Source organism: Pseudopipra pipra, chromosome 2 (assembly GCF_036250125.1).
Source record: "Pseudopipra pipra isolate bDixPip1 chromosome 2, bDixPip1.hap1, whole genome shotgun sequence".
In the NCBI taxonomy this organism is placed as follows: Eukaryota; Metazoa; Chordata; class Aves; order Passeriformes; family Pipridae; genus Pseudopipra; species Pseudopipra pipra.
This window is the reverse complement of record NC_087550.1, coordinates 104,134,951-104,158,948: the sequence shown is the minus strand read 5'-3', so window position 1 is coordinate 104,158,948 and position 23,998 is coordinate 104,134,951. Positions and strand designations below refer to the sequence as shown.

General features: G+C 41.1%; 1 protein-coding gene across 7 annotated transcripts in view; it reads left to right on the top strand.

The window, feature by feature from the left end:
* Nucleotides 1–1,487: 1,487 nt before the first annotated feature.
* MAP7D2 (MAP7 domain containing 2) overlaps nucleotides 1,488–23,998 on the top strand; it is an 81,280-nt gene continuing 58,769 nt past the window's right edge. For 5 of the 7 annotated variants that reach the window (XM_064646747.1, XM_064646744.1, XM_064646743.1 and 2 more), the window contains exon 1: nucleotides 1,662–1,778. In XM_064646747.1, the coding sequence (XP_064502817.1) occupies nucleotides 1,736–1,778 (43 nt within the window). In that variant the 5' untranslated portion in view covers nucleotides 1,662–1,735. Of the gene's footprint in view, nucleotides 1,779–23,998 lie in introns of all 7 variants that reach the window. The other 2 variants (XM_064646746.1, XM_064646740.1) reach the window with 2 other exon arrangements.

The following is a 23,998-nucleotide window of genomic DNA, read 5'->3' as shown; positions in this document are numbered from 1 at the left end:
TAGGAGAATAGTTATTTCTCCATGTGACATGCTATGCTTACGGGCTCCATGACCACTTCAGAGCCAGCACTAGTTCAGCAGGGCAGATTCTCCAGCAGCCCCATCCATCCCTCTCCACCCAGCCACTGGCTACTGCCTGAGCACCCTCCCTGCAGATACCCTCATACCCCTTTCTTCAGCTTCTGGCTATACTCCCGTCTTTTCCTGCCCCTTCATACCCCTCACATCCATTCCCTGCTTTCCTAATTCCCAGTCTTGGAAATTCATCCTCTCTGTTTCCTTCCTCTCATCACTAAGCCCATGTAACTTCCACTGAGACCAGCTGTTCTTTCCTGTGTCTTTGTCAGACAGCAATAGGCTAAAGATTAATTAGGATTACAGGAGAGTCTTTCTTCTTTTGGTCTTGTTGCCAAAGGTGCCCCTGGAAATCAGGAGGCACAGCTATGGTAAGACAGGTAGAGTTTTTCTTCTGTAACATGAGCAAAACTGTATAATTTAATCTTTAGAGAGTAGAGCTCCTTGATGGAAGGTTAGCCTAAGAAAGAGCTGGCATGAAAACATCAATTTGGCAGAGGTATAAACAATCAAAATTAATTATTTCATTGATAAGGCAACATTAGGAATACCTGTTACTGTACACACCAGAAAATCTAAATCTATGTAATCAAACTTTTATTGAAGTGTATGAACTCAAACATGAGGATATCACTTGAATGTATAGACGGAAGATGAAATGTTGCTCAGCACCCCAATAGAGTAATCTATAGTTAATAAGAAATAGTGATTTACTGGGAGACACATGAGGAACCCAAAGCAAATGCTTTCCAAAAAAACCACAAATAGTTTCCTCATCCATCCCTTGATATTGACTGTGGTCTGTATTTTCAGGTAAAAAATATAATCACTTGGCAAAAAGAAGAGAACAAAAGGAATAGAGACGGAAAGTGGGAGGATTAAATATGTCTTTAAGTAAATTTTGGTAACTGGCAATGAAGATGAGTCAAAGAGGTGTTTGGCATCTACCACCACTCCTATTGTTTTCGGGGCAAGGTGGCGGGAGCTGCCCCAAGGCCACACGCCCCGGGGCCGTGTGTGTTCCTGTCTCTCTGCCGAGTCCCAACATGGTCCAGAAGCAGCAAGAACAGCAAGGTGGGACCAAAATAAATATGTAAGGTGTGTATTAAAGGGCGGTTCGACCACCACCAGAATGTAAGCGATGGGGAGAAACAAAGATGATGTTTCTTTATTTCTCCTCTTCTAATACGGAGTACAAAGCGGTCCTGCCCCTGCAGGGCCAGCCCGGCCCGCAGGGCCGCCCGTGGGGCGCAGCTGGATGAGAAGGACACGGTGCCACCGATTCCTCCGAGGCCGCATGTGGCTGCAAACAGCGGACGAAACCACCTGGATGGAAAAATCCGGGCAAACGGCGGGACCCCCTCGGGAAGCCGGAGGGCACGCGCTGCTTGGTTCTCGGGGATAATCCGATGGAACGTCCCCGCTCACCACGTCCCGGGCTCGGCCGCGCTGCCGGAGCAGCACCGGCGGATCCGCGGGGCGGGGCGGCGGCAGCACCTGGCGGCCCCGGAGCCGCCCCCGGCCGCGCAGGCGGCCCCGGCCCCGCTCCTCCCCGCCGTGTCAGGTGCCGGGGGCGGGCACTGCGCCTGTGCGGCGGCCGCGGGGCGCCGCGGAGCCGAGCGGAGCCCCGGCGGGACACGGCGGCGGCACCGGCGGGAAGATGGCGGAGCCCGGGGCTGCGCGCAGCCACCCGCGGGCCACAGGTGAGGGATGGGTCCGCGGCACCGCGAGCTGCTGGAGGACGGCGGCTCGCCCCCCGCCCGCATCCCGCGGCTTCCCCCGGCGCCGTCCCGTCCCTTCCCGCCCCGGCGCTGCCGGAGCCCCGCGGGCGGCGGGCGGGGGTCGCTGCCCGGCGAGCCCGGCAGGTGCCGAGGGTCCGGCCGCCATCTCGCAGGGATGGGGCGGGCTATGCCCAGCGGGAGCCGCGGGGCTGCCGGGCGGCTGCTCCGGAGGAGACACCGAGCAGGGCTCGCCCGGGGCTCCCGGCGAACCTTTTCCTTCCCCTTTGTGGTGCGGGAGGTGTTTGCCGTGAGGTGTTTGCCGTGAGGTGGCTTTTGTGCCGCCGCGGTTTCCCCGACCGCCGGCGGTGCTGCCGGGGAGGGCGGGCGGCAGCTCGGCTGTGCCCCGAAGTGCAGAGCAGGGAGGCAGCGATTTATGAACCTCTTTTCGAGCGGTGCCTGGGCCTGCCCGTGCTGGTGCTGCCCAGCCCGGGCAGCAAACTGGTTGAGCTGGTATCGAGCGTGAACGCCTCGCTCGGAGCCCTTGTAGAGGCACGGCTCCCGGTTAAGGTTGCTCGGCGAACGTAACTTTTAATTTCCGAGGGCAAAAAGGGTGTGTGAGATGTGGTGGAGGCTTTTGCTGCGTGTGGAGTAGGTAACACCTGGCACGGGATCAAGTCCGTGGGCACCAGGAGATGTTGCGGCCGGGGCTGGTGGTCGTGACCTTGGCTCTTGGCTCCACGTGTAGGTGTTGGGGTGGGTCCGGCCGCTGTTTTTTCACGTGACCCCTCCTGGGCATGAGGTATGAGATGAGTGGTGATTAGGTTTTACGTACCTGCTCATTATATTTTTACCTTAAATATCTGATATGGAGCCTCTGCTTTGTGGATGGTAAGCCATCTAAACCTGGGGCATCAGAGGGAATTAATTTCCCTCTCGTTCTAAGCCATTGTAGTGACTAAAAATAGCTTTACAATTCTTTGGGAGATAAGGAAGTTTTATTATATTATTATCCCAAAGTTATGGAGCAGGAAGATGAATCTGAGACTTTGACTTCTCTGAGGTAACACAATGCAAGGAGCCAAGGAGGGAGACGGGAACGCCTGTGTTTGCTGTTCTTCGCCCTTTTCCTTGTACTCAGCACTCACCACTTCTGCTGAGGCAGTTGAGCACTCAACCTCTTCTAGCTCTCGAGTCTCCATTTTTTCATGTTTCACATGGAAGAGAAGGGAGAAAAACAATATTCGAAATTCATATTTGTGACTTTTTCTTTTCCACCTCTTCTCTATAGCATAAGGAATTCTGCCCAGTATTGACTTGCACTCTTCCTAGACATTTTTCTTTTTGTGTTTTTCTAGTTTATTCTTTCTAATTTCAGAGGCAAATGTTGCAAAGAACATTCACTTGTTACACAGACCAGTACATCATCTGTTTTTCACCCTATATGAGGTTGGGGATCCATAGAAAAGGCAGCATGTGGTATAATTAAAGATGATATCAAATGGGTCATGTTGTAGACCATGGACAGGCACAAGCTGATCTAATCACTTGTGGTCAAGCATTGGCCTTTGAACACTAATGCCCAAACAAGGCAGTGTAGAGTGGTCTTAGCCAAATTTTTTATTTTATTTGAATTGTCTGCTAGGAGGTCATGTATGATGTGGTGTGAAGGACTGTGTGTGTGGTGTGTTTTACAGGCAGCAGTATGGATGGGATTTGGATCTGTGCAGCAGAGAATGAGACTTTTTTTTTTTTTTTTGCGGGACTTAACTTACTAATTTTGTAGGAAGCACAACAGCTACTAGCATGAATCATTAATATGGAAGTGGAAATTATGTTCTTTTAATTCATGTGTTTGTATGTCCTGGAGTTCTCACCTTGTTCACAGGAGTAGGAAGAATCTTCCCTCTGTGTTCCAAAATAAAGTGCTGCCCCCCAGAAGGGTGCTGCCCCCCAGAAGGGTGCTGCCCCCCAAAAGGGTGCTGCCCCCCAAAAGGGCGCTGCCCCCCAAAAGGGTGCTGCCCCAGCAACCATCAGTGACTGCAGCCACTGTTCCCCTTCCTAAACTTGTAAATCTCTGGCAGCATCTGAGTTTTGATCTGGAGGATTCTCCAATGCTGAGGGAATTGCTAGGATGGCAGTGAAAAGAGAGGAAGGACGTTTGGTGTGTCCAGCACTTCAGAGTGTGTGCCCAGACAAGCTGTAACAAGCAAGCCTGCAATAAGGGAAGGTATTTGCATCTCTAGACTACTAAGGAAGAGAATATTGTTCAATTGTTTATAATTCTGTGAACAAAGAGCAAAATTCTGTGGCACATGTGAATAATATTTGCAGAGCTCAGGTATATCCCATTGCCAAAAATTAAAGGCATGAGGCAAACAACAGAGAGGCTGCAGCCTGAGAAGACACTGTAGGAATGTTTTAATCAGGAAGAGTGTTAGGTGACCTAAACACAAGCGTTATTGCTGTCTGTAGTAAAGGTAATGACTAAACAGCATTTGAAGGACAAACTGCTCAGTATTGAATCTCCCATCTTTCTTTTTGCTGCCCAGTGAGACTTGCTTAATGTATGTGCTGAAAGATAAAAATACTCGATATTTTGATCTTCAGAGCAAAAATGTTTTTGTTTTTTTTCCTTACAGAAAACATGGTTACCCCTAATGCAGTTTTTAGAAAAAATAACATGTTGTGCCTGTGTATCACAAAAACAGTTTGTGTGAAAGGAATTAATGTGTGTATTACTTTAAAACTGCTGTGTGGGTTTCTCTTCTTGATCTCAATGCTTTTCCAAGTGATTTCTTATAGGCCAAAATGATTTAAACAATCTGCACTTATACTCTTCTTTTTGTACTATACTATTTTCTCTCATATGGACATTCAAAGTTGTTTATTCCCTACGTTAATTCATGTGCTGCTTTTCATGTGATGTTATCGTTTGCAAGTATTGCCTTTAGTTCAGGGCAGTTTAATATGCTACATCCTCTCAAGGTTACTGTTCTGGTATTTGAAATATTGTAACATTGTCAGACTTCGTCTCTGTCCTTAAAAACCAAAAGTCAAATCCCTTTCAAACAAAGTTCATTTAATTGCAGTGAAGAAAAACATCTTGCTTCTGAATTGCAGGATTGCAGAAATAAAGGGTATATCAGTTGAAATGCACATGTGAAAGGAAAGTGAAGGATCTGAAGACTTTGGTGTTTATAAGACACTGTTGTATAGTGTCACATACCTCCATTTGCTCTGGTGGTTGGCATGTCAGTAGCAGTGGAAGGGCATCAGGAATGATTCTTTTAATACTAGGTAATTATTTCTAGACATGCTAATTGAACAAGCATATACATATTTAATGTAAATGAAACTTTATATCCTGCATGATGATATTGTATGAAGATTTATGTAGTAAGGCTTTTTTTAATCTCATGAATAAATAAAGTACAGTTATAACTTTCTTGGTTATCAATCTTTTAATGTATGTGGACCAAAACTGACAGGGGAAATGCTTTTAAAATCTTATTCATATCTGTCATTCACTTACAAGGGCATTTTAAGGCTACAGAATTTTCAAAGCAAGGCTTTTAATTCTGTTTAATTCTGGACCATTTAGGTGGTAGGAAAAAACCAATCTTATTTCGTTTTTGTGTGTTTCACCTCTGCCAGAAGATCCCAGTGTCAGTAATGTGGAGTAGCTTGTTTGGCTCTTCTCTGTTTTGGTTGTCTTGACCTCTCCTCATGAAATTTGGTTTTTGCACCTACTCTGATAGACTGCTGGAGTTTTCAGCCCTTCATTTGTGACTGCTTCAAGCTGTCAAGCAGATCCTATTCTCAGTTAAAATTCTATATCCATTTATATAGTGCTGTTTTGGTTTTTTAAAGTAGTGTTTTATGGAATTTTTATAGATAACTAGACTGTACAGGTTGGAGGGAGATAAAGCTGATCAGGAAGCTAATGCAAATTTTGGGAATGCTAACTGCATTGAGTTACAACCAAGTCCAGTTGTCGCCTCCCAGTTTCCATCTTCCTTCTTTAGTTGGCTGTCACAGTTATTCTCAGCCTGGTAACTTCAGGCTTTGTGAGGTCTGTGTGTCTTCTGGGTCCTGTTCGATGCAGTTGCATTTCAGGTGCTGTGTGTGTGACAGGTTATGCTCAGCTCTCAGTGTACTGTGGTAACTGATTTGGGTCAGTAAGTATGTTAAATGCACTTGTATTACACACTCAGATTTAACTTTCTTGTGGATATCTCCTACTGACAGAGAGGGAAAATCTGGATAATATGCTTAAACAGTGGAAGGAGTAGTAATGCTGTTATTATATAACCAGCCAAGGTTATTGGAGTAATCAAAAGCAAACTTCTTTCAGTACTGCAATGGGGCTTTTTTTAATCTGCATGGCTTATGACATCTTAGATAACTTCTGAGTTATTTTTCTCCAATTGACTTTTGTTTGGTATTTCCATTACAACTTGATAAATTACCTGTGTTGTTTTCTATGGCTGGAATTAATGCATGGAGGAACATGGTATGTGTTAGTTTTCCCAATATACTTGTGTTCAAGCAGCTTACCCCACGAAAAAAGTGACCTGAAATCTTGGGTAGTCAGAGTTACTTTACAGCATAGCATTACCCTGGACTGACTTTAGATAAGATATTTAGAAATACCTTTCACTGTGTTTTATCTCCTCAATGATTAATGATGATTGTGTTGCTATGTAAAGATAAGAGGTAAGTGGGTTTCACAAAGTGGAAATCTATCTAACCATTAAAATGGGAAAAAATTAAAAATCTCAAGATTATTGTTATGCTTGTAACACTTCTGACAGACTTTGTGTCTGTCATTCAAATAATACAGTTTTGGTTTTTTTCTTAATTTGTATCATAAAGCTGTCAAGGTCCTAAACCCTTAGCACCCAGCTCAGCAGGTCTGACTATTGTAAGAATTTTAGTAAAGTACTTATTGTTGCAGTTGAATAGTAATCAAAGTGTTTCATATGGAATTTCTTCTGGTTTTGAGTTGCATTCTGTGCTCTGTGTATGTACATACATAAGACTTTTACATTTCAGACTTTCTGCAGTTGTAATGAACAAATACATTAAAATGCCTGTTGGTCTCATCTTAGTTTTTTTTTATTTTCTTCCTCTTACTCTTAAATGCATTATCCACAGTAGTTACGCCTTTCCTTAACTATTTATTGTCTATATCCTCTGTGATCTGAAGTCTTGTCAAGTATTTATTGTGCTTCTTTTCATTTAATGTATTATTTGTGCATAGCGTCTTAGCTTGCCAAATGCCAGATCAAACTGCATGGAAATGTTTTGCCGTAAATTCTGGGACATCAGTTTCGCTTTTGCACTCAAATATCTGAAGGTTTTTGCTACTGCTTTCATGTGTTTGTGTCTCTTTCCCTTTGATCAAAAGGAAGCTGATTATTCTTGTGTTATTGAGGTGCTGCAGACAAACGTCTATTTTACGGAGATTGATAAAGCATTTCCGTGATCTTTGCATAAACTTCAGCTATGTAGCAAGTAGACTCCTGTTTGCTTTTTTAGCAGCTTTGCAGTGAAAATGTCCGAAGCAGTGATGAATAGTAGAGGTATTCCTGATGTTGTGCAGTGTTCCTGGTTTGCGCAGTTGCGTTGTAGCTGTTTACTTAGAAGTAATTTTGCTTTAAACTGTTTTTCTCACCGTGCTGAAGTTTGTTTTTTGCTGTGTTTTCATGTTATTTTTCTTGGCATAAAGATGCCAGTAGCAAACTTCTCTTATTAATGTTTCACTTTTGTTAAATTCATTCCTTTACAGTATGGAAAATGCAGCTTTTTGTGTTGTAGCGTTACATAAACATGCTTTTTGATTGGACCAGTTGGAAAAACATAGTGTTGAACTGAATGTCTTGTAACAATTTAGCAGAAGAGATTGTTTCCTGTGCTTTACATAGTATTTAACTTTCTGAACTTTCTGCTTTTCATTACAAGAGTAAATACATGTTTGGCACAGTCGTGGACATTCAAATCCTTTTTTTTTTTCGTTTTGTGAAAAATCTGGAAACTTTCATTTTTCTGTATTTTGAATACAGAAATAGGTGAAATTGTCAGAGTGTTTGAAGTCAATCCCTTCAGTAAAAAGTTGTCAATTTATTGTTTTGTGAAGTTGTTCCTGTGTGCTTGCATTTGCCTTCTAAGAGGATCAATCCACTGAATATGTATTAACTTGGTTTGATAAGATGAGCTTTGTAGTCTGGGGCGCCTTCTGAGTTGGTGCTTCATGCCAGAGCTGGCTGCCTCTCGGCCTCACGTCCAGGTTAGTACATCTGCTGGCACAAAAAGAAAAATGCCCCATAACCTTACCAATCTTATGCACCATCGTTGGTGTATTGTGCATCCAAGCATTTTAAAAGAAGAAAGTATATGAAGCCTCTTAAGTCTGCTTAAGTCTACTCAACTATTCTTTGTTGAATAGTTTCTCTTAGATACTCCTTTTTCCTAGTAGTGATTTTAATAAAAATTAAATGAGGCTCTAGAATTTATCAGTTCTAGCAGAGGTTTTGATGGGATGAAAAAGGCTGTGTTGGATAAAAATACATGGCGTGTATCAATTTGTGGATGCCACTATAAAAGCATCTCAAAAAAATCTCCTGAAACACCACTGACACTAGTAAATCTGATTGTTTTGTCTATTTTGATGCCAGATGCTGGAGGACTGTTGTGGTTTTGTTTCACTTAGGTAAGATCTGGAAGTAGGCCTTGCTTGGTTCAATCCATATGAATTACCAAATTACTTGTCTCGTGCCAAGCAGAAGCTAGCAGGGCTCTTCTTTATTTCAGCAAAATGTTCATTCAAATATTTATAGTTTGCAATTAATTGTGCTTGTGGGTGTGGTGGAATACTGAAGTTCTTCATGTGGCTTCGATCAAAAGAGAAAGATACAGATTTTCCTAAGGTGCTGTGGCATGCCTGGGTTTGTAAGTCCGGCAGGAGTGCTGAAGGGATCCTCCCCTGCTCTACCACGGAGAGCTCTGCTGCCTTTTCACTTAAGCAACAGATCAGGTGATAGCTGGAAAAACACTCCAGTCTGAATAAACTGGCTGTGATTGTTGAGGTGGGATAAACTTCCAATATACGATTATTTTGTGAGTAAAATAAACTTCATTTTGAAAAAAATCCAGTCACGTGAAACAAAAATAGTTTTTCATGCTGTTAAGTTCACTGCATGGCAAATCACACAAGAAGGGCCTTTCCTTTTGTCCCGAAGGGGAAAACAGGACCATATTGCAGTGTTTGCAATCTTTACATATTTTAAGTAAAGGGATTTAGTTTTTCTTCCCTTGGGAGGGTGGTATCAACTAGTGGGAAGTGCTTTCCTTCTCCTGTGGCTGGTGACTTGCCCGCCTCCTGCCAGGTTTCATTGCCTTGTTTGTGTTGAATGTGACATCTGTGTGTGTGTGCAGACCAGCTCTGTGTCAGGGGAAAGAGACTTCGGGGAGAGGACTGGAATGTGCTGTTGGGTATCTTAAAATGTTGATAAACAGTGAGCCAATTATGGCTTCCAAAATAAGTGATGGATGAGGTAGTTCTTTCCCTCTCCCGAAGGGAAGAGAGAGTAGGGCTTTACTTTTATGCTTAGTTTCTTGGCTTTTAGTACCACGTGTCAGCCACAGGGCATCTTTTTCCCGTATGCTTAATGGCCTATTAATAGATGTAAGTATTTCCATTATATTTCCTGGGTTTAGTAGCACTAAGTGCTGTGGTTATAAGTAAACATGGCAGTTTTCAGTAGTCAGAGGAAGTGGTTTAATGGTGCAGTGAAATGAATGGGTCACCTTCCTTTGGCATAAATGAGTTTTTGATGAGGTTCTGGATGTGAATGCTGGATTGCAGGGTTATGGGCCAGGATGTGTTTCATGGCTCATTGGGGCCAGGTTATGGCACTGAATGAAAACCTTTGAGTGATGCACGGGGAGAAAGTGTTTAGAGAAAGTATTATGAAGAAAGGTTGCATTTCTCTGATGTTATCAAGTTACAGAAAGAAAATTTGAAACAGAAATAACTGCACAGACTGAGGCATTTACAGATAATGGAAAGAGTTTGGTTTTCATAATAATTTTTGTAATCTAAGGGCAATTTTGCATCTCCCTTGCAGTATGTTTTCCCTGTTTTGGGTTGGACTGTTTTTTTGTGCCTCTGAGGTTTTTGTAATCTCGGTTCTTATAGTCACTGCCTGTATCTAGCCTTCCTTTAATTCTCATGCTGCCAGAAGATGTCATAAAAAGAATAAGTGCCCTATCTTTGAATTATAATATATTTAATATGTGATGAAGTTGTCCAAGTCATGTGTGAATGGAACTGAAAGTCATGTTACACAGTACAAGCACATCCGCTTTCAAATCCCATTTTTGTCATGGCTGGTCTGTTTGAAATGCTGAATACGAACTGAATACTGTAAGGGAAGTCTTCATGCAACCGAGGTTCCTTGTAATGAATGCTCCCTAAAGCACAGTGACAAGCTTACAGGCCATGTAGCAACTGAAAAGGTGTTTAAAATAGCACAGTGATGCTCCTGGAAGACCACTGACTTCTCTGTTGCTGAAAACCCGTGCACCGCATAGATCTTCTGGTGCCTGCTTGCTGATAGTGGTGCATCTGTGCTACTGATGAACTGACATCCTACTGGGTTAACTCTTGAGATTTTATAAGTTGGCTTTTTATTTTTCTCTCTAATGGTGTTTTTCTCATTCCCTGTTCTCATGTTCACCCCTGCCTACAAAGGGATAAGGATGGACACCTAAGTGAGAGAGAAACAGTATCTCCTTCACTGCTGTCTTCCCTGGTGGCCAGAAGAAAAGCATAAGGGTTGGGTGTAAGATCACAACAAGTCCCACAGATTACAGTTACAGGAGTTAGAGATGTATCCAGAAGACTTGGATACGTCTTCCTTATATACATATTCCCATGCTCTAGCCTGGTCCTTGCTCCAGCTTCATAATTACACTCAATACAGTAATTAATTCTTGCATTTGGTGTTCCAGCAGAGCTCGCCCCTCTCCATTCAGCCTTGGGAGTGGAGAGAGAGAAAAACATGATGCTAAGGAGGAGACTGGGCCCATCAGATGGGATCCAGCAGGAATCGACCTCTCACCAGCCCACCTGCCTCCTGTAGTAGGAGCCCAGAGGGCTAAAGGAGCTCCAAAATTTTTCTTGTGGCAGCTGCAGGGGAGGCAAGGAGACCCTGGAGAGGAAGAAGGGGGAAAGGAAAAGAAAATGCATTCCATGTTATTTAACCTCTGCTTCAGGCATTACAGTTCAGTAATAGAGAATCACCATATCAAAGAGCTCTTTGAAAATCAAAGGTAACAAAACCAAATAGGCTGAGGAATGTTTTTCTAGTCTTCACAGCAGCTATTGGTGTTGCAGTGGGATGTACTTTTTTAAGTTGTAGACTTAGGAAAGTAGAGGGACAGAAGTCTTCAAGGTGGTTTTCTAATGCCTGTTTTGCACTGAAATGAATCCAGATATCTCCTGGTGATGCACACATTCTGAGAAATTCTGATCAAAACTTCCATGTTACAAGGTAGCACTTGGAAGGTGTAATTTTCCTATTCTGACTTTCAGTCCCAGTGGCCGAGAACAGGTGGATCTCATTTTGAGGAGCAGTGTTTCAGGCTGATTATATTATACAGTCCTTCATAAAACTCTGCAACTGAAAAAGTCCCAAGAAGGAAAACTCTTGCATATGGAAAAACTGTTCAGCAGCTCAACACTTTTATTGCAATTAGATTTGAATGCATTCAGCCACCCCTATCTGTTTCTAGCTGTGTAATCTAGTCCATTACTTCATGCCTTGCCAGAACAAACAAATTTGTTCCTCTTGTCTCTCATTTGGTAAAAAAGGTAGTTTCAGCATTGTCTGGCAGATGCTAAGTGCTGTTATTAGGGAACAGTGCAATAAATAAAGATACATATTTATTTGTAGGTAGAGCTTGAGTGACAGTCATTGAGTATACAGTCTAGGGTTTTGGGAATTCTTGCGATGCAGTTTACCTGTAAGGACTGATGGTGTTGGGTTTATAGAGGAAAAGCCTTTCAACTAGCACTCCTTTGATAAGGTGGTACAGGATTTGGCTCCTGGTTCCAAGCATGTTACATTGAATTAATCTGCCCCTGAGTCTTCAAATCTTTCATCAGGCACAAGAATCTCTTCATCTTCTAGTGATAGCTGACTTTCTCCTTTTGGTTCAGAAATGTTCACTGCATCAATAAAAAGGTACTAAAAGCAAAACCAGAAGTATTTCTTTCTTATGGTTAGATGATCCTCTTGCCTATGCACAGAAGCAGTACCAAAATGTTTGCTTGCTTGTTTGGGAGAACTTAATTTCAAATCCCATTCATGTTCTCGGGTAAGAAGTTTAGATGCTGATCTACTGAAAAAAAAAATAAAATTGTTTTTCTTTTTTTTCGTAGCATTAACCCTTCTCACTGAGGTAGAGAAGGTGAGTATAGTTGGCTGTTTGTGATAATATATCTGTTATGTCCCATTGCTTGCTGCCTCATATGAATCCATTCCTCCTCCTCGCAACTCAAGCTTAGAGTAAGGCCAAGCCCTCTTGTGTGTGTGTAGACCTGCTCTTCCTTCTGCCAGACTTACTTCTTACATGCACAGAGTGGGATGTGGCTTTTGCTGCACCTCTGATTCCTCTTCTCTTCCAAAATACTGACTGGCATCTGCTACTTAAGCCAACTTAATGTACTCATTTCTCTCCTCTTTTCGCTTGCTGCCAGTAGGCAGTTTTTTCAAGCCCTGACTCTGTACACTTTCAGCCTGGTGCACGGTGACACGGGGCTCTGTGTTCAGCAGAACTACTTTGTTGCCACTATCAAACAAAAGCCTTTCCTCATACAGGTGTGTCCTGAACTTTGCTCTGACCACAGTTAGTCTGTGTCTAATCAGTCCTGGCAAGGAGCTCCACAGTCAGCTGCCTTCTGTGAAGAATGCTACATCTGATGAATGTATCTTACCAGTGAGGCAAGGCTTGTGGACAGATAACCTCTTTTTATTAGACCAGCCAATTATAGTCCAAACAAGCAAGGTTCCCTGCCCATCGATCTGAAGAAGGAGCAATTTGGTTCATGACATGTGGAAGTGGAGAGGTGAAAACAATAGGAGAAGTGGATGTATAAACCTTGAGGCTCTTGAGGCAGCCATGGTTCTTGCTCTTACAGACAGACAGGATGTTGTAAGCCAGCCTTTTATACTGGGACACAGCACCTGTGATCTTTTACTCTGTTACAGGTGTGCTGAAGTGTGGCAGCCACTGCTCAAGGTGATTCTGTTCAATTTGGTGTGGGTTCTAGACAAGCACTAGTCAAGAGGGAGGGAATAAAAGTTCAGATGTCTAATTTACTTAGAAAACTATTCTAGTATGGTTCCTGGATTTGCAGGGTGGATATTGCTATTACATTTCATGAACTGACAATGTGAAGTTGAGAGAAATCTCTTGGAATTTAAAACAAAGTGTGGAACCTGTTGATGAGTTTCAGGTTTTCTGGGCTCATATCCAAAACTAGTGCAGTTGTTGTTCACTTTCCTCTAATGAAGCAACCCCGATGAGTCAGTTTACTAACTGAAGTTGTAATGGTGGAATTGCAGATTAGCAAAGGAAATAAAAACTGATGTTAGAAAGGAAAGAAATAGTAAAACCCAACCCAAACAAGGCCTCTTTGATGTATCTTTCATGTCTGTATGTTTTGGTCCAGGCTGCATACTTCCCTGATTTTTAAAAGTAACTATCATGATATGTATCATCATGGTATGCAGTTTTCAGATTTCTTGTAAATGCTGCAGCTAGCAAAGTTTTGAATGCATTCTCTTGCAATAATTACTAAATATTTATCAATTTCTAAATCTAGTAAATGCATTTAAGTAGGCAGGCAAGGCTCTTGTTTCATGTACTGCTGTTGATTTGTCCTCTAGGTTTTTCACTTGCTTGCACAGTATAGTGAAGATAAATGGCAGTATGGGTTAGCTTCCATGAAAAATGGGATGCAGTCTCCACTTTCCTTGTTAGAGACCTTCCTTTGTTAAGGTAAAATGTCAGATGGAAACTTGCTGGCTTTCTGGAAGAAGTAAAAATGTCATCCACAACACAGTTAGCAAGCTTGGATTTTTCTTTCTCAGTGTGGTGGGATTTATGGCACCAGACTGCAGGCACATCTGGAGCTGCAGCAGGCAAGCATGTTACTCTGACTCCTTTTGCATGGACTCTGCATCTGCTGTTGTAGGCTTCTAATATTTCTTCAGTAGAAAGAAGTTTAACAGTGTCAAGTGTATTGTATCAGTAAAGCAGCAGCAGCTTTGCTGTTTTTCTGTAAGATTTTTAGGGAGGATTCCAGGGTTAGAAGAGAGTAAAAGAGATCCTGCTGCCACCTACAGCATCAGTAAATATCAGATCTGTTCTGAGCACATGCATGCTGTCCTTTAATGTTTCAGGAATAAGTTACTAAGACAGTTAGGGATATGCAGCAGTTATCTGAAAAAACACCTTTTCTCTTACTTAGTTGAGCTGTGTTTCTCATTTGGAGCCATAACTGGAACCCACTGTCAGAGTCTTGCATGCCCAAGGGCAGATTTTTTTTCAGCAAATTTGAAGGGAAGGGAATTTATGAAGCCAACTACAACTGCTTAGTTTCAGATTTAAGAGCTTTCAAAATCATTATAGAACTGTTCTTGATGTTTAGCCTTGTTTTATTCAGCTTGACGAAAAGTTCAGTGCAGTGTAAATAAGGCGGGGGGGACCCTGTTTTGAGTGTTATGTAAAATAACCTTAATTTTTTTGCCTTTGAAAATAGTATATATTTTTATCTCCTGCACAGATTGCCTGCCAAGTGTAGAGAAATAGCAGCTCTTTTAACACTTTGCTTGTAGCATGAGGGTGTGTACTTTTTAAAATGGCAGGCAGAGCAAATTGCAGACAGGAGGAGTGAGGGGTTTTTTTTGTGTACAGCACAGATGTGTAGGAGATGGAAAGTTAAACTTTGGAACAGTAAACTATTGAGAAAGGCAGAGATTTCCCTTACTACTTTCATGTCTCATCTTTTAAAGTATAACCAGATGAAAGGTGTCGTTTCATTTGACTGACAGAATGAGAATAGTAGCAAATGTGTGTCAGGAGAGGAGGTTTTTGAACTGTATCCTCACGTGTGTGCAGGCAGAGGATAGACTACAGAGAGATGTATGTTGGCAGGGGTAGTGTGAACAGTCCACTTTATTTTAGAAAGAGTTGGAAGGAATAGGTATGAAACTACATTTTCTTTGAGAAGCTGTAGAGGGAACCTAAACCTGAAGGTGGTCCTGAATGCTTAGGAAAGGTGATAAGGGCAAAAACTGTAACCAGAACAAAGGGAAATCTTGAGCTTGATTTCAGGGAGGTGAGGAGGTGTGGGGTGTCTACAGTTCAAAGCTGTTCACTGGGCATCCACATGCCTTGAGAGTGAGCCTTGTATTGGTGAGACAGTACAAGCAGCTGTGAGGCAGCATGGGTTTATCCTCAACTTGTTGCAGTTATGGAAAGCTTTCGATTTCAAAACCCTGTGTATTTGAAATACATAATGAAAAATATTAGGAATCTGCTTTTTGTGCCTGTTAACACTGCTGTAGCCTAAGTCTTAAATGATGACTGATGTGAACCACAGTTGAGGGAGCATGCACAGCTTTGACAGCCCTGGTGTCATTGGTAAGGAAGGAATCCATTAGTTCTTCATTTTTTTTGTAGAAGCTTCTAGTTCTTCTGAAAACAAAGTCTCTGCTTCAGATATACACGGTGAGTTCTGGCAAACTGTTCAGTGATTTTTCTGTGCCTGTTCTCTGAAGAGAAGTGTTAATGAGGGGAAAATGGTAGGAAGCTCACACTGATATCTTGTTGTGGGGGAACTACAGAAAAGGGTTTGCTTATTTACATGAAACATTCTTTTGTCAGTTGATGCTACAGACATGACTGTAGTTATGTATATGTTACCAATAATGAGCAATTGGTATTATTTTCCTTAAGCCTTCTCATGATGCATTGATTTTTTTTTTTTCTCCTAGCTTGAGTACTCTCCTGTAAAAAATCTTTATTAGTTGAAGTCATTAACTCATGATATTTGTTCTGATGTTTCCCTTTTTTCTTAGTTTACTTAGTGAGGTTTGAGTTTTGCAAGGAAGATACATTTGCTGATTGATGATGTGACTTGATCTCCTAGGAGGGTATAGAGCTCTTTGGTCACTTGAACTAAAATAAAAAAGGAAGGGGTGGGAGGAGGGGGACAAGCCATTGCAAAGCAGGTGGGTGTATTGTTTTGTTTTTAGAGACCTAAAAGCAAGAACGAAGCTCATCGTTTTAGTGTCAAAGCTCTGAAAAAATATGGAGGAATAAATAAGCCTTAAATCTGTTAACATTTTGTAGTGTATTATCTAATGTGCCTCTTGCAACAGGATTAATAATATAGGTGTGTGTAATTACTTTAAGATACTGTGGTACCATGGGTGAAGCATGGAACCATACCCTGAATTTCTAAAATGTTAATCACACCTCTGCGTCATTTCTGCCTCTGCTCTCACTCATTTCCTCAACTGTTGCAAAACCAGCCTTTGCTGTTGGTATTAATATTTTTTATGGTGCTTGTACAATGTACTGAGTAAGATAGCCATAGGTTGTTCATTTGGAGAGATTTTGCATGTGAAAAGTCTTGAGGAAGCTATTTTTGAGCAATACCTCCTAATTTACTTATGGCAAGTGTAAAATGAGAAGATGGTGAGGTGAGGGCTGTTTGCTGTTTTTAACATCTGAAAGTGCCAGAAGCCCTGGTGTAAGATCCACTCTCAACTATAGTTTTTGCAATTTCTTTTGTTTTTAGTAGATCTTGCCTCCTGCTGTTTAGTTAATATGAAGACCGTGCAGGTGTCTATGTAGAGTGGAGAAAATCATCCTAGAAGTACCTGGACATGGACATGCTTACGTCCAAATAATGCAGAGTGTGGGAATTCTCTTCCTCTGATGAAATTGTTTTTTTTTTTTTCCAGCTGTTTCTGCCATTCCTAATGAGTTACTCATCAAATATTAATATTTCTTTTACAGAGGGGGTTTTTCTGTTCTAGACACTTAGGCTAAAATTGAGCAAACCCATGATTAATAACAGATTACACACATTAATTAAGCAATAAACAGGGTCCATATACATTCTCTGAAGAAATGTCATTATATTAGAGAGCAACTCATCAATTTTCATCGTGGTCCTGTTATATATTTATTTATAAATATGGAAACATAAGGAGTTTGCATATTGACTTCTTTTCTTTACTCAAATCTCTGCTTTTATAAAAGAATCTTTTAAAAAGAGCATCCTGCTCCTGTTAGATGATCCTGGAAAAGAAAATCAATGGATGAGGATGTATACCGGAACATCTACTAGGTGCATTGACTAAAAAATCTTTAATCCTGCATGTAAACGGAAAGAAAAATGCAGTTCAGGAAGATTATTTCTTTTGTTCTTACAGTTGATTTTTCATCCTCTGGCAACAGATTTATCTTTTGCAGTTTTTGTGCATACATATACATGAAAGAATTCTTCTGAAGTGTCCTGTATTTATTTGTACTTTCTGTAGAATTCTGCATACAGTCATGGGAAGAAAATGGCATACATCTCTTTGTTTCAGTGGGATTTATTGTCATGATGGGAAAAAGAATAATGGGATTAAGATTAAATAAAGGTCGAGCATTTTATGTTAGCATTACTGCACTGCTGTTGTTTCCTTGTGACCTTTTGCAAGCATCATTCTTGCTGTGCTTTCATTAAACTACGAAAACTCTGAACTCTCCGTGGGTTTCTTTCTTATCTCTGAGGTTAACAGGGCATGAGCACCATCCATTTCATGCTGCTCTGAGCACTCACCTGAGCGAGTGCTGAACCTGGAAGTGTGTACTGGAAAGCTGGTGCTATTACTGTATTCATTTGTTTGAAATAGACTCTGCTAAACAGTAGCTGCTAATGAGCATTTACACGGGTTTGTCACAGGCAAAGAAGATATTGTCAAGTGCAGATTTATAAGTGTAACATCAACAACTGGTTTCTCTTCATCTATTTTAGGCATTCTGCTTTTTAAATGGTTCAGTTTTGATAGAATAGGTTTTGAGGCTACATTTCATCTCTTTAGCAGACCAAAGAGATAATTACGAAGTTAAGTACCTAATATTTCAGTTCCTTTACGAAGATGCTTTAGCTGGTGTGTGTTCAGTTCTTCTCAGTCTTGCTGTTCTGTCCTTTCTTTCCCTCAAGGCCTGTTCCTCTGCCTTCGTTCAGGAACCCAAAGGCTGATGATGCAGGATATAATAGTATAGAATGGAATTTAAAAATATGAGCTTTAGAGGGTTTAATCTGTTAGAAACCCTTATCTTAGTGTATTCTTTTAGAAGCCTTTGATCCTTAGCTGAAAATTCATCATTAAATGTCCCTTCCCTGAAGGGATCACGATTCTGCTGCCTCATGTTCTTCCTTTGTCATCAATAAAAATGTAGAGTTTTGAGATTCCCCTCCCTCCCAAAAAAAGTTTAAGTAAAAACTGCCTCCTTTGCTATTATATGTGCAGTGTCATTTTTCAGCTGTTAATAAGAAGCCAAATGAAGACAGGTGGTAATTTGAAAATACCTGTAGAAAATCCTCCCATTCCCTGCACGTGCCCTAGTGCCTCACTGGCAGGAGAGTGCACAAATTACATTACTGTGCACAGTTAGGTTCTCTGCAGGAATTCGTCTGACATCTGTCTACCCTGGTTGTCTTGGGCTCCCTTTGAGTGGAGTGGAATAGGCACTTCTAAATTCTTCCCTCAGGAGGAGGTGACAGGTCTGAGAAGTACCCGCTGCTCTCCATAGAGTGAGAGGGAAGCTGAGAGCTGTTGGTTCTCAGAGGAGGTGTGTGTCTATTTACTCAAGCAGCTGAAGTTGGGATGAATCTCACCCTCCCTGCTGCATTGGAGGTGCTGTAGCTGTTCTAATGTAGTGCTCTGTAACTGAGAAGACAATTTGTGAGCCGCCATCCACTCTTCATGATTCACTGACAGCTGTGAGCAGTTGCTTTACTTCTCGCTGGTCAGGCTTTCAGGGATGCTGGAGAGGTACAGGAGGGCTGGTTATGGCCCCTCCCATGCTCTGCTGAACCTGCTGCCAGCATGCCCGTGGGCAGGGAGCTGAGTGCTGTGTACACACCAGGTTTATCATTCATGTTGCAAAGGTTAAGTGCTAGTCTGCTCTGACATTTTCTCCTCTGTTAAGAGTGTGTTGCTGTGGGCTAGCAGTTCATGGAGCCACCGCTCAGCCTTGGCCTTTATCAGAAGCCTTGCACTGACTTACAAAGATGTAGTCAGTGGGACTTTTCCAGCAGCAGCAGTTTGTTTCAGGCTGCTGTCTTCCTCAGTACACTGATGGCCTTCCTGGTGTGTGACTTTAATACTTCATCTAGGCAAGGGAAAGCTGTTTGTGATCTGTGTGACCTGTATGATGGGCAGCAGATGGCCAGGAGGCTGTTGGTTTGGTACCACTGAGTTGATTGCTGGTAATCACTGCATTTAAATCTCTTCCTCATTTAAGAAGGCAGGCAGACTTCATAGGATGTTCTGTTTCAATTATAGATATGTTGATGTGTCATGAAAATATTTATGGCATGCTGTTGCTTATCTGGCTCTGAAAGCTTCTTACAATCATAGAGTTACTGTTCCATATATACTGTATGTCACTATAACCTTTGACCACTTTGTTACAACACATGCCACTTAAGCAAATACTGTCTGTGGTGCTTCAGCTTTTTGCAATATAGTAATTGGAAATGTGGGATAGATGTTATGAGAACTGCCCGTCCCTGTTTTAGAAAGGTCTGTGTCAGATAAAGCCATATATATGGATTCCTGTGAAGTCTCTCATTCGTCAAAGCATTTGGGACTAGGTTTGAAAATATTAAAAAACAATACTAAAAGTCATCAAGCTTCAGGCTCTTGAGTTGTTTTGTCTTGATTATACAAATTGTTGATCCATGTAGAGTATTTTTATTGCTGAATTGAGGGTAGCCATGAAGATTAAGACTTAAAGTACTGTTTTAATTCTGTTTGTTGGACCTTGGTATTGGGTACATGTTTTCATTGCTTATTATGTCCTTACTGGTGAATGAAAGCTTACTTTCCAGATATAAGTAGAAGGCCACAGATTGAGCAGGCTGTGTAACCCCCTGCTTTGGAGATGAAGCCATTACTGATACTCCAAAACTCTGGAAAACAAAACCTCTTTTCTACATTGTTTGTTAAATACAGGTAGTATTTAATCTTTGACCAGTTTTTCTGCCAGAGCTGCCTTATGTCATTTTTATTGTTATAACTATAATCACCGTGGGACAGGGACTGCCTTTTTTTCCGTGCTTCTGATGCACAGTGCAAATCTGAGCCAAATATTACAGACTTTTTGCATTTTTTTCTACAATGGAAAAGTAATTTTTTTCTCTCCCATGGGAAAAAAACTGTATCAAAATAGTACTTTCTTTGAACCCTTAAAAAATGGTTAAACAGGAAAGTAAAGGAGGATATCAGAAATAAAGGGACAAGAGGGAAATATATCCAAATGAGACCATGGAAGAGAGCATAATCTCTGGGAAGTTAAATATTAAAATTATAAGACAAATATTTTTGAGGAGCAAACTGGCAAAGGCATAAAAAGAACAGTGAACATGTCACCCTTCACACAGACCCTGCCAGACTTTGTGGTAGGTTGCTAAATGGTCCATGTGTGAAAGGAACAGTCAAGAAACATAAGGCTGTATCATTGAAGCTTAGTTACTTGCTTTAGTATTCTGTGTGGAGGAGCTTAAGGGTGTCCCTTGTCCAAATCTTTCTTAAAATGGAATATACCTAATCTATTGCTTTAATTATATTTGATGCCAGAGAAAATGAGCTTTAATACAAAGGTTTAAAAGCTCTAGAGAACTGAAGAGAGACAAATCAAAGTTTTCAAACATCAAACTGAGTAGGCAAAATATGATATACCAGGAAGAGCCTCTGTGCTTTCTGTAAGGGAATGTGTTTTGTAAACCAGTTGGACTTCTCACAAGAGGTCAGCAAATAGGCAAGGTGGAGTCATTGAAAAAGAGCATGCTTGGTTTTTCTAAGAGATCTTTGTAGGAACCTTCATCAAAGACACTAAACATCTTGAAAGCTCTTTATGATCGAGTGAATTCATGATTGATGTGAAAAATGTGTGAATACTGTGATGGGGTTTTTTGTTGATAAGGTTTTAAAAATAGTCATATAAAGAATAATCACTTACTAAAGTTTGTTAGAAAAATTAGTACCAAGTGATTGACTGAGCAGTAAATGGCAGATAAAATTCAGTGCCCGTTAGTAGAGATGTGTGTTAGGAAGTATTGCTTTTGGGAGACAAGTATAAACAATGAGGTGTTTTGGATTACCCTGTAACACAGGGGAGGGTGCTCTTGTAGGAGGGCCAGTTTGTGGACATTGGACCTGCACAGTATATTAAACGTGGGGGTGACAGGCTTCCCTGCAGGAAGTCCCAAAGCTTGTGAGGGTGCCTTTGGCTGGGACCCCTGCACGTGTCCTCACAGAGTTCCTGCTGCGGCCCAGAGCTGTGAACAGTCTGAGTGGTACTAATGATCATGCCGAGGTTGGTTCTCTGGGGAGGTTTGCTACGCAATATGTGTGAATGAAACCTTTTTAAAGCCAATATTTAAGGATTTGTAATAGAACTGTTTCCTAAATGTGATGTATAATTTACTTTTAGAGAGAAACTCTACCGGTTGTGTTAGAATTATTTATGATAATTTCAAATAATTTCAAAAACTTGATCTCTGTTCAGAATTTGCTACATGTGAAGACTGCCCATTATAAATGCCTTTAGCCAGTATTTGCACCATGAAGTCCCAAATCTATTTGAAAGGTAACTTTCTGCAGAACATATACAACAAGCAAAGCTTTGTCAAGCCTACTGTCTCTTCTAAAATCTACAAGTCTACTCTGTATTTTGTGCTTTATTTTCTTGTACAGGTTAAGTGTCCAATTTCATAAATACGTAACCACAGTGTAGACTTGCAGAGCTTTTCAATTATCTGTTAAAACTTGGAGTAATTTTGAGAATTAAAATTTAATTATATAGACACTATTCTCTTTTTTCTTATGCAATATTTTTTGTTTTAATCAGATATAAATGTAATCCTCCATAGCAAAATAATTTGTTTCTTATTGGTTTATATTCAAAAGATATTCTTAAGTTGTCCTTTAAAATCCTAGGGTGGTTTTAATGGAGATAAGAATATGAACAACTTTCTTTTTTCCAAAAGCTAGAAAAATTTTTGATTTTTGAAGATGATGATGATGTTCTTGTTAGTAGTCTATCTCCAAACATCTGCAGTCAGAGTTCTTGGCACTTGTTTTTGCTTTAGAAGGCTGTTTATTCTTGCTGTTTATTCTTTTTAAATCAAATAAGGCAAATGGTGTTTCTGATGGATTTCTGATATCGTGGTTTTTACTGTAAACTGTTTACAGTTCTTAATCAAGTTCCAAGGTAAGTGGAGTTACTGTATTGAAGACTTAACACCAAATATTTTCATTTTCCATTCCTGATTTCCCTGCCTCCCATCTGTTTCCTGCATGTAAATTTGCATACATGGCCTAATATGCTTTTTTTGTCTCTTTCTCTTAGTTATTATGTTCAGGAATGTAATCACAGTTATTGTATTTGCTTGTTTTTCATCGTCATCAAAATGTCCACATCTTTATCTCCTCTCTGTGCTGTTGTAGTATTGTCCTAGTTGTCCAGAACTGGTCTCTGCAAAGGAAAGCAATCCATGCATGTCACTTCCATGCTTGGCTCTGTTGTTTTGAAGTTCAAATCAAGAGCATTACTCTGCTATGCTGCTGTTCTACTTACTGTCTTTAAATTTTGAACTGTTAGATGAAGCAATATCATGGTGGCATCTCGTTTTTACACGTGTTTTAGATGGACATCTTGTTTTTTCTTCAAATATCCCTGTAGGGTACAGAAGTTAGCTTCTAATTCTTACATCAATTGGACAACAGTGTAAAATGCTGACATCCCTGACAGCAATTTTCTTGTTTTGTGAATGCCTGTTCAGGCAAGGCAGGGAGAAAGAGGGATCCTTTCCCTGCTTTCCCCCATTCCAGGCAACAGCACTTTGCACCCTCCTGGTGGTGTATCCCATTTGACTTCTGCCTAGCCCTGGTTCCTTGAGCTTGGCAATTATGCCTGTTTTGACTAACCTTAGCCTAGAGCTGTACAGTCTGCTCTAAGTCTGGCTTATTTCATGGTGATGTAGACTATTTCTCAAGCTTTTCTTTTTTGATCTGTCAAAGAATTGCTGTTAACAACACACAAAAGTACAGCAATATCAAACAGCTGAAGTTTTGACCCTTGAGAAGGGGCACAATGCTCTGAATCCCTCTAGGCCTTTGGGATGTGCACATTAAGGGAATTTTCACTGAATTACTCTAAAAGATTGACTTGCTTTGTAAAGTATTCTGAACTAGGGCTTGAGTGACTGCAGAGAATAAAAACTAGCATTTTAGGAGTATGTCATTAAATCCTCGTAATACCTTAACTTTGTCTTCCCACATACACTATTTGCTTCTCTTTTTCTTTTTAAAAGCTTTTTTTGCCTCTGGAGACTTTCAAAGTGATGCTCGCTCTTCTCTAGGTTCCATATGCCAAAATATTTAGCTTGGTCTGGGTTTTTTTTGTGTGCAGATGATGGAGGATGCTGCTGCATGCCTTATTATGATACTCAGCGTTCTCAAACAACACTAGCATTATCATTACAAATAAGATAAACAAGTAAAATGAAATGGATCTCTTGCCTCAAATAGAAGCTCTTCCTCCCTGCCTAGTAGAGCCCTCTGGGCCCTTAAATTTGATTTACCCCATGGTGTTCTTAAGCAAAGATTAGGGAAGTGACTGTCCCCTGTACTCAGCACTGGTGAGGCCGCACCTCAAGTACAGCGTCCAGTTCTCTGCCCCTCACTTTAAGCAAGACATTGAGGTGCTGGAGCGTGTGCAGAGAAGGGTAATGAAGCTGGTGAAGGGTCTAGGGAGCAAGTCATGAAAGGAGAGGCTGAGGGAGCTGGGGTTGTTTAGCCTGCAGAAAAGAAGGCTCAGGAGTGACCTTATCGCTC